Source organism: Eublepharis macularius, chromosome 1, assembly GCF_028583425.1.
Source record: "Eublepharis macularius isolate TG4126 chromosome 1, MPM_Emac_v1.0, whole genome shotgun sequence".
Taxonomy (NCBI): domain Eukaryota; kingdom Metazoa; phylum Chordata; class Lepidosauria; order Squamata; family Eublepharidae; genus Eublepharis; species Eublepharis macularius.
In genome coordinates this window covers 98,476,703-98,487,158 of record NC_072790.1, presented here as the reverse complement: position 1 = coordinate 98,487,158, position 10,456 = coordinate 98,476,703, and the positions used below count along the sequence as shown (strand labels likewise).

Genomic DNA, 10,456 nt, shown 5'->3' with positions numbered 1-10,456 from the left:
GCAATTGTAAATGTGTAAGAAAATTGTCATCTAGATCTGACTTTGGTTGCCATTCCACTTTCAACTGGTATTAATCACAAATGTTGGTGATGACTACGTTAATTTTATGGAATTCTCTGTACGAAGATCCAGAGGAGTTAGCTGTGTTAGTTTGTAGTAGCAAAATAGTAAAGGGTCCAGTAGCACCTTTAAGACTAACCAACTTTACTGTAGCATAAGCTTTCGAGAACCACAGTTCTCTTCATCAGTTGCATCTGATGAAGAGAATTGTGGTTCTCGAAAACTTATGCTACAGTAAAGTTGGTTAGTCTTAAAGGTGCTACTAGACGCTTTACTATTCGGTAAGAAGAAGTGCTGCTTCTGGTTTGTCCCTGACTCAGTCAGTCTGCCTATCTTCCTTTCCTGTCAAGACACAGCTGACTTAAAGCAGCTCCATCTACTATCAATTTGGGTAATTTTACAATTTGTAGCTTGAAACTGAGAAACAAATTAACTACCTCCATTTTACTGTTACAGATAAGCTATAAGAATTTAGTTTCAAAAATATTTTTGAGTGTAATTTTTCTTTGGAAGCGAAAAACACAGTCTTGCTCTCTTTGTGTAGGTTAAAGGTACTGTATACAGGAAGGGTGAGTATGCTAGCCTAATTCTTATCTGCTGACTGGTTTCTTGATCTCTGTTTTTGAAAGTCGTGAGCAGCTCAGGCCTTGATCTTAGTAAGCATGACTTGTTTATATGTGGCTTGGGTTACTGCAAGCCTGAGGGGAAACATGATAAACATCATGTTGTACCATAGGTTGGTGCAGTTCTGCGCAACCTTCGTGAAAGGAGCCTCTGCATCCAGTGAAGAGTTGCACTCAATGTATACTCTGGTAGGTCATAAGTTTTATTACTTGGCAGATTTCATTTAAACCCAGTAGAAAAAATGGGGTAAGGGTCGAAAATACTTTATCAGGTTGTGTAACTACAGATTCTTTTTGCAGTTCTCAGCAATACGGAGTATACATCTGGAACACATGCTACTTACTGATGTGGCTGCCCTGGTAAACAATGCTGAGGTCCCCCCTGTTCACCAAACTGCACAGATAGGGTAGAATGAGACTTTTCTATAAGATCTGGCAAGACAGCATCTACTAATCTGTTTCTCCAGCTTCTGGGTACCTGAAAATATAAATAGTGTTATTCACATCTGTGTTTCATTGAATAAAATACTAACAGGCTGTGAGATTTTGGTATCTGAAAACTCCAGAAGATGACCTATTATAATACTATTAAATTATAATACAGAAGATATTTTTCAGGAAAAAAGGTCAAAGCCAGTTAACCAAGGCTGCTTACATAGAAAGATGATTCACCATGTAGCTCTGATTGCTGCTGCTTGCCGTGGCAACAGCATCCCACGAATATTTTCCCTTCATTCTCCTTTTCCCCAGACCTCCCTGACTGCTATTTCCCCCCTGCTGTAATGTAAAGCTCCAGAGATAGAGCCTTTTGGGGTGACAGAATGGTAGCCATGGGAAAAGAGGTAAGAATTGTACCTATGTGGATAGGACCTGCAGAAGTGCTCACTTGCCCGTTGAAAGGTGATCTTTGACTGTGATCTTTGAAAAAAAGTAAAGCACACTTGGGAACAATTTCAGCAAAGTGGAGGAATATGTGGATGCTTCTGAAAAGCGTTGCTGTAAGGAAGTCAGGGCAGAACAAAGCATCTATGGGGAAACCACCCAAGCAGTGGTTTGGAAGGGGTTGTGTTTAATTTGCACAAGATTACATCTAATATTGCTATTCTATTAAAACGCACGCATTTACAAAAACATCAGTATATGTAGTTCACTTTGTCATATAGTAGAGATTCATGTTAACACTTCCTTGTTCTCCAAAACCTTACCGTCTTAGGACGTTGACTCTTTTCTGGAGCTTTGTTGCTGTTACGCATAGAGTCAGTCAAAAAGTGCTGCTTGAAATCCCTGGTTAGTGTGGACATTGATATTCCTGTGTTCTGACTCCATGAAGCAGAGCCTGGAACATAAAAGTATATAAAATACTTCCAAGGGCCATTACAATTTGCCTTAGCTTTTTAGGGAGGGTCATTTGATTCTTCATAAATTAGTCTACATAGATTGGTTAGAATTCTCAAAATGGAATCTAATGAGTAGAAAAACGAATGGCAGCTTGATAGGTACTATCAACTGATTTCCTATGAAAATCATAAAATAGGCTACTTTAGACAGTGGGAAGAAGTAAAGGTTAAACTGCAGTGACCCCTTTTGGGGGTGGGGGATGAGAAGCAAGCTATATTTCTGCACACTTAGGGGTTTTCTGTGATGGGAGAACTTTGTCTTCTTTTCATGCTTAGTCCCTCCCTCCCCTTAACTGGGAGCTAGGACCTCACAATGTGATAAGTTATATGGGTTACTGTTGGAAGTTTTGGAGCAAACGGAACGGTATTCAAAATGTCTTCTTTACAATCCTTTCTGAGGTATATGGTAACAAAGCATAAGGTAAATGGGAGACAGTGCTGAGAAGCTGATTGGTATGCATTTGTGGTCCCATCTGCAAGTGACATCTGAGACTAGAGGGAGAAACTCTGCCCGAGTATGCCATTACTCAATACCTGTTCCGTTCTTTACAGCTCCATCACCCTTCCAGGAGAAATCCTTGGAATTGCTAAAAGAATATCTTTTTATTATTCCCTTGTACAGAAGAAAAACTAGTTCTCTCTAAGGACTTAACTGCCATCTTTTCTCAGAGTACCCTGACAATCAAGGTGGTTGGTATATGAATGAAAATGTAACCAAGATCACGTAGAATCACAAATTCCCTAACTGAAGCATAGATTGGACCCTGGCAGCTGGGACTTCCATTGATTTTTGAAAGACAAGTGCATACCAATTAATTTGCTTAAGAGATTTCAGACAGGGAGGGGTGGTCCTCAAGATTATAGAAATGAGGAACAGATTCCTTGAGAAACAGATTACCTGTTATGGATTTGTGCAGATCCATAATCTGGGAAGTGTTGGGTGTAGGATTAGACCATACCCTCAGTTCACACTGGCTGAGAGAAAAGCTAAGAAACCTGTCCAGTACTTTAGGTGAACTGAGTACATCTTGGTAATACCAATCACCATATTTCTATGCAAGGAACAGGTTCCTTGGCAAACAAGTTAGTATGAAAGGGTTCCTGAATACAGGAAATTTAACAGTGCAAATCAGTTACTTTCAGATTTCCTTATTTAGATAAATACAACTTTCATCTGGAGCTCAGGATTCTAAGCGCACATTCTCGTGCTAAAGAATTGTAGCTGATAGGAGAAATTTAGTATGTTGCTACATGGAAAAGAAAGAATTGTGCTGTTAGCACTGCCTGAAAGATTAGTAAACCTCCTTCTTAGACCTGTGAAAGTAATACCATAGTGTTAGATAATCTGTGGCAATCTATACAGAACATGACAAACTTGGGGGTTAGTAAATTTTAAGTAAGCATTTTTCTTATGTCTAAACCCTCTGATTTGTCTTACGCTTTTTAAACAAGACATGCCTAGCAATTAAAATGCATAATCTTTTTGAAAGTAAATGTGAACAAATAATCCAGAAACGGTATCTCCAACTTTTAGAAGACAGGTATAAATCAGCACTCTACTGGTTCGAATCCCATTACTGCTATGAGCTCAGTAGGTGGCCTTGAGTAAGCAACTCCTCTTGGCCCTAGTTCCCCAGTTGTATTGGGATAATAATAACACTAACTTGTTCACTGCTCTGGGTGGGGCACTCATCTGTCTAGAAGAGCAGTATATAAGCGCAGCTATTATAATTATGTTCAAAATATGCAGAGTGCTGAGTTTAATGAGTTTTTCAGGCAAAATAGGGCAAATGGAAATAGATCATTATAATGTTAATTATAATTATAATAATTATAACTAGACTGAAAAGGGATGGACTATCCGTAGAAAAATAATGCTAATTTAGATATATCATGTTTACCATACAGGGATGAAAATGCTTAAATTTGAGAGCCAAACACTCTAGGCATATATATCCAGGAAGTGTGTATATAGGATGTATACACGAAGAGATTTTGATTCCTTGACTAGTTTAAACAACCCATTAAAAGTAAGGAAGAAGAGTGCTGGTAACCTTCAAAAATGCCATGGAAATTTGGTATCTTGCAATGCATTAATAAGCATTATATATTTAATGTTACAAGTGTCCAGAGTAAAAGACAATAGTGCAATCCTATGTGGAGCTACTCCGGTCTAAACCCACTGAAACTGAAGCACTTCTGTGCAGTAAATCTGCACAGAAGGATGGCACAGTAAATCCCCCCAAACAGGTTATTTTTCATTAATCCATGTCTTATTTAGAAAGTATACAAGCTTACCACTCTGCCCCGTGGCGCGGAGTGGTAAGCTGCAGTACTGCACTTCAAGTTCTGCTCAGGACAACCTGAGTTTGATCTTGGTGGAAGCCAGGTTCTGGTAGCTGGCTCAAGGTTGACTCAGCCTTCCATCCTTCCGAGGTGAGTAAAATGAGTATCCTGTTTCTTGGGGGTAAAGTGTAGATGACTGAAGAAAGCAATGGCAAACCACTCCATAACAAAAAGTCTGCCAAGAAAACATCGGAATGCGATGTCCCCTCCATGGGTCAGTAATGACTCGGTGCTTGCATAGGGGACTACCTTTACCCTTTATTTAGAAAGTAATGAGGAGGTGGCAAAATAGTATCTTGCTTGGGGTGAGAAAACCACATGATGCAGCTCTACTTACACGCAACACACAGTGCAATCCTGTGCAGAGTTACTCCAGTCTAAGTAAAGTTACTCTAAATGGGAATAACTTTGCATAGGGTTGCAATGACAACAGAGTATGTGTTTTCCTCACTATTTTAGCAGCTATAGAAAATGGAGGTTTCCCCCATCAAAACAAATGCTTTTCTTCTCACTGGGGGAATGATATAGGTATACCTGGAGAAAGCCAGAGTGGTAAAATTCCTTTGAGTAGACCACCCATCACCAGCACAAGACTACAGCCTCCCACAGCCACTTTTGTTTCAAAATAAAGCTTTGGGGCAAACACATCTGCAACTGCCTTCATGCATAGCCCAGGCCATGCTCATACAAACTACATTCATACTTGCTGAGAAATTTCTCTGGGATGATGTAGTTTCCATGTCATAAAGGTGACTCTGAAGCTCATTTACTCTCTGGAAGGCATCCAGTTTTAAACTGCGCTCCTGTGCCAGCTGGCTTCTTATCTAAAAAGATAAAACATTTTAAAATAAAAAACCATTCCAAACCACACTGCTTTACGGTCCTCCTATGAAATGCATGCCTAGAATAAAAGGGAACAGGAGACTGCTAACCATTGCATGAAAGGTCCATTTATCTCAGAGGCTTCTTTATAAAGTAATGTATAGAACAGTTAGGATTTTTTTTTAGTATTGATAAATTATTGCTGGTACATATTTTGATGAACATAGTTTCGCTATTCTATTTAGATCCTGAAAAGATATTTATGGACTTACTTGGTGGATTTCTTTTTTCACTTTTTTTTCTTGAAGCTGCCTTATCTTTGAGGATTTCTCAGCTTCTGCTGACAGGCACTGCAATCTCAGTTTTCTCTCTCCAAGATCCTCTAGCATCCTTTCCAAGTTCTCTGTCTTAATCTGATCGACTTTGTGCTTTCTGTGGACTTCTTGATTCATCCTGTGCTCTGCCTCTTGTAGCAAGAGTTCCTAAGCAGGTCAAGCAACAAATTGTGTGAAGGTGACTTTTAATGTGATACTATATGATTTTATTGGTTTTAACTTATTTCTGACACATATATCTTTTCTCAAACATGTAATTCCACAGCAATTTATATCCAAAAATAAACATATCAGAAAACAATGTCATAATTTAAAAATACCAGAAGATAATCTAAAATTCTGAATGCATACAACAAAAACAGAAAATAGCAACTGAAAAATTGACTACACCTCCCCTCCCTGACGTCAGAATCAATAGAGGTAGTACAACTGGTTAAAAGTGGTATATATACTTCTATATTTTTTATTTCAGAGATTTCCCAGTATCATTGTAACCTAACTATTCTTATCACACAACTATAGTGAGTAAGCAAAGAAACAAGCACAATATACTATTTTAATGAATGAACTTATTTTCCCCTTTTGCACAGAGTTCCATATTAAATATAAAGAAAATAATTTTTCTGTTGGCTACATCTTCCTTCCATCCCAACTAAGACTAGAAAGCTAGTTATTATTGCAATTCAGATTTCCAGGAGAGGGAAACTGAAATTGATCTGTTCTCAGGGCAGGAGAGGGGAGAGATGAAATGAAAGAGTGAGAATGCAGTTAAATATGGACACAATTTTGAAATTATTCATTTTGTGTGTGCACAAAGGAGGAGCGTGCATGAATGCAGGAGGGCCCCGGTAATGTGCTTTTCCCCAGCCCAAATATCCTAGCTTTGCCATCAGTACTGATACAAATTATGTCAATAGAGAATAGGCAAAGAGAGTTTGCCTAGTATAAGAAATTGAGAATTGTAGGCAGGAAATGCTTTTCCCCAGCCCAAATATCCTAGCCCAAATATCCTAGCTTTGCCATCAGTACTGATACAAATTATGTCAATAGAGAATAGGCAAAGAGAGTTTGCCTAGTATAAGAAATTGAGAATTGTAGGCAGGAAATGCTTTTCCCCAGCCCAAATATCCTAGCCCAAATATCCTAGCTTTGCCATCAGTACTGATACAAATTATGTCAATAGAGAATAGGCAAAGAGAGTTTGCCTAGTATAAGAAACAGAATTGTAGGCAGGAAATGTGATTGTGTAAAGAGTTGCTAAGAAATTTTGGGAAAATTAGGAAGAGGTAGATTGCTGAATGTAGCTCTCTTTTTGTGGTTTGACAGCCACGTAGGTGAGGTCAGTCCATAGAGAATCAGTGGTACTTTAACCAGGGTGGGTGGTTCGTCATTTCTTCTTAATTCTAAATTCAAGGAGTGTGGGAGATCTGCAGTTGCTCTGCACAAGTGCTTGGCATGTGTTGCAAGGCAGCACTTGTGATTTCTGGTTAAATAGCATGTGCCTCAGAGACACTGGCTGAAGTTTGGCTAGTTATTTGTTGCTGGGCCTCAGTGTCTGAGCTGTAAAATGGGACCAATATCTTATAAATGGTATCAATGTGATATGGAACATGTATGTGAGTATTACGTGTATTTTACTTGCTTTGTTGCACTTGCCATTTGTAATCATTTCTTGCAAACAGTTCCTGCTTTCTGCTTCTGGCAGGTGAGCCTGGGTGGTGATGGACCAGCCGTTGTCTACTGGATCACACTGCTCAGCTGCTGAACCCCTTCCACAGCCCTACCTGCTCAAACATAGAAGTATCCCTATTTTCCTCTGTGAAATCTTGGAAGGTATGTAAGCAGTAGCTTCTTTATAAAATCTTCAAATTAAATTTGGTATACATAATTAATGTCATATTTCCTGGTACTGCTGCTCTAAGTGGTTTGAATTTTTAAAAGATACTTTACATCTGTGGATCAGGACCACATTGACACAAAGGAGACAATCCCCCCCCCCAATAGAAGCTGTTGTCTGTGCATGTGCAGAAACAACTCCTCTATTTGAGCCTCACTGCCACTGTCTCCCTCCCTGTTCCTGGCCAGCATGGAGTTTTGTGACTTGGTGAGGGGGGAGCCATTGCCACCCTCCCGCCCTTGTCATAATTTTTACTTTAGATCAATTGATAGGTAATGATGAGTTCTTGTCATTTTTCCCACTGAGGTCTAAATATGATTTGCTAGCTTCTGTTGAATGACAATAGTTACAATTGCAACATTTGTTGTGTCCAAATATGGTCTGGCAGCTTTGAATGCTTTAGAATCAACCCCAATTTTGGAGATTCTTATTGAATCAAGACAGAAAGCAAAGCCTACAATAATTGTATATTATATATTTGAGGTCAGTTAATAAATATGATACACAGAGCCTTAAAGATGAAAGGAATAAAAATCTGAAGTGTCCAGTTTTGCTAAAGCAATGGGATAAGGCTTTAAGCCATATACCTGTTTCTACTATGGATCTTAAGTTGCAACTTATTCAGCAAAAAATTGTTTAGAGTATATTGGACACCACAGCGTCTTTTTACTAAAGGCTTAAGCACAGTGTCTAACTGTTGCTGGTGTAATTCACAAGATGCATCTCTTAAGCATATGCTTTGACATGTTCAGTCATTCCGTCCTTTGGGGGAAAGTTATTAGTCTTATTAATTTTGTGTGAGAAAACTCATTTATTTTTGAAGATGTTAATGTACTGTTAAACTATTTGCCTGTCTCTTGGAATCTAACTGATGGTCAATGGAAATGAACCCTCTGTGCTCTGTCAGTTGCTAAAAGACACATACTTCAACACTGGAAAGGCAAAAGCCCTCTTCCTGTAAATCACTGGATTGAAGACTATATAAACTTATCAACATTTGAACGTATTGTGTATAGAAGGCAATTGCATATGGACCTGTTTTTAGATATTTGAAAATCGTTTATAGATACCCATGTATAGATTTGCTAATACTGTTTTTGTAGCCAGCACTGGGTTTTTTTTCCTTTCTCTTTGTTTTAATTTTTTTCTGTTGTGCACAAATAAAATAATAAAAAGTAATCACATTTAAAAAAAAAGAGAGAGAGAGAGAGAAGAGTAACAGAATGGAGGAGGGAGAGGAAGCAAAGGTAGGGGAGAATGGGATTCTTTCTTCCTGTAAGTTCCGTGTCCCCCCACTGTCATTGCTGTCACCACCCCTGGGCCCAGTGTGACTCTCAGCATTACCAACACTGCACATGGAGCCAACACAGCTCCCTACCTCCTCCAACATTGCCCCGACCAGCTCCCTATTTGGTGGTAGCAATCCAGAAATGGTCCTCTCTGCCCAAGGAGGTTTGTAGGCCTTTCTCTTGGCAGGTGAGGACTATTTTTATTTTAGAGATCATTAACTGGCTGAGGTTTTTTTTACTTCAGTGAATTCCAGGTTTTAATAATGTCTTGGTGACCGTATCAATGTTATTTTAAAATGTACAATGTTTTATGGGTGTTTGAGGTTATGATTTTATTATTTCATCTACATTATAAACAGCACTGAGAAGTTTGCTACTGAGAGTGTAAAAAGGAAATTGTGTTTGTGTAGTTGTTGGTACAGTTCCAATTTAAACATGTATTTGCTTTGAAAGTCATTGACAAAGGCTGTTCAGTCTAATTGTTTCAAAATGTGCTTTCAATGGGGAGCTCTACTGTGATAGTTTTTCACATTTTACACAGACATGTATTTTTTTTAACACTAAATGATATTCTTGACGAGTTTTGCTTAACTTACCATTGCAATTTCACTGGTTACAGTAAAGCTTGAGGAATGAACCGAATATATCGCACACAGTTTGGTAAATGCTCTAAAAGGGCAAGATGGATTTACAGCTCCATACATTTAATTTAATTTATTAGATTTCTTGCCTGCCCTTCCCAAGAGCAGGCTCAGAGAGGGTTACAACATTATAAAGAGCCACAGATACTATACAAGTCCTCCTTAGCCACTGCTGATGAAATCTTGTACTTTTCCTTCAGTGTGGTATTTAACACAAAGAGGAGAAAACAACCAACCAATACTGACACAATTTCCCCCCATAGGATTTTAATTCTTAGAGTGTAAATATAACAGAAATCTTACAATATGCTTTGAATATATGAATCTCATCCCTAAAGTTCCAAGAATACTCTGCAATGTACTCGCAGCCAGGTCCTGTACAGAAGAGAGCCTCATTCTCCAGTGGTCCTAGGAGTGGGGCAGTCCTTACTTCTGGGATATAGCTCCTTCTCTCCGAAGGCAGGGTCAGTCAGCTGATTTTGATCTTGGAGGGGAGGGGCTTGTCCCAGGGATCTCCAGTCTTTCTGGCCCCACCTTCCAAGCAGGATGTCTTCGGTGGTGCTCTACGAAGCACAGCAATCCTGGATGAAGAACCGCGTTGAGCTTGCATGGGAAGGGAAGGGCTCTACCGCCTCCACTCTCTTCCCTCCGTATTGGAGCGATGGCAAGTGATAGAACTGATGGCCCTAGGTACTCTTAGATTTCACCGCCACAACTTTGGACTATTGCCAAGGGCTCCCACCTTTGGGCTGGGAGAATCCCCCCCACAGATGACCAGAGGGTGCGGTTTTTAATCTACAGTAACCTGTTATGGAGCACAACACTCTCAGCAACTACCACAGGCTAGGAAGGAGTAGGCCCCAGCAGCAGCAGAGGAGTTGCTTCAATCCTGGCAGTCCCAACTGAACTGCGGTAAGACTGATCCAGTGGGGAACGAGGGCCCAAAAGAAAGGAGGAGGGAAAGAAGAGCAGCTGAAAGCTCAGAGCCAGCTTGTCTGAAATAAAGGGGATCTCTTTTTATTTCTTCTTCCTTTTGCCGGGATTTC

General features: G+C 39.5%; 1 protein-coding gene across 1 annotated transcript in view; it reads right to left on the bottom strand.

Annotated features, from left to right (window-relative positions):
* Positions 1 to 362: 362 nt before the first annotated feature.
* Positions 363 to 10,456, bottom strand: part of LOC129337015 (coiled-coil domain-containing protein 162-like) — a 114,736-nt gene continuing 104,642 nt past the window's right edge. The window contains exons 31-34 of the mRNA XM_054990502.1: positions 5,521 to 5,730; positions 5,130 to 5,250; positions 1,889 to 2,019; positions 363 to 1,161 (exon numbers count right to left, since the gene is read on the bottom strand). Of these exons, the coding sequence (XP_054846477.1) occupies positions 1,024 to 1,161; positions 1,889 to 2,019; positions 5,130 to 5,250; positions 5,521 to 5,730 (600 nt within the window). The 3' untranslated portion in view covers positions 363 to 1,023. The remainder of the gene's footprint in view (positions 1,162 to 1,888; positions 2,020 to 5,129; positions 5,251 to 5,520; positions 5,731 to 10,456) is intronic.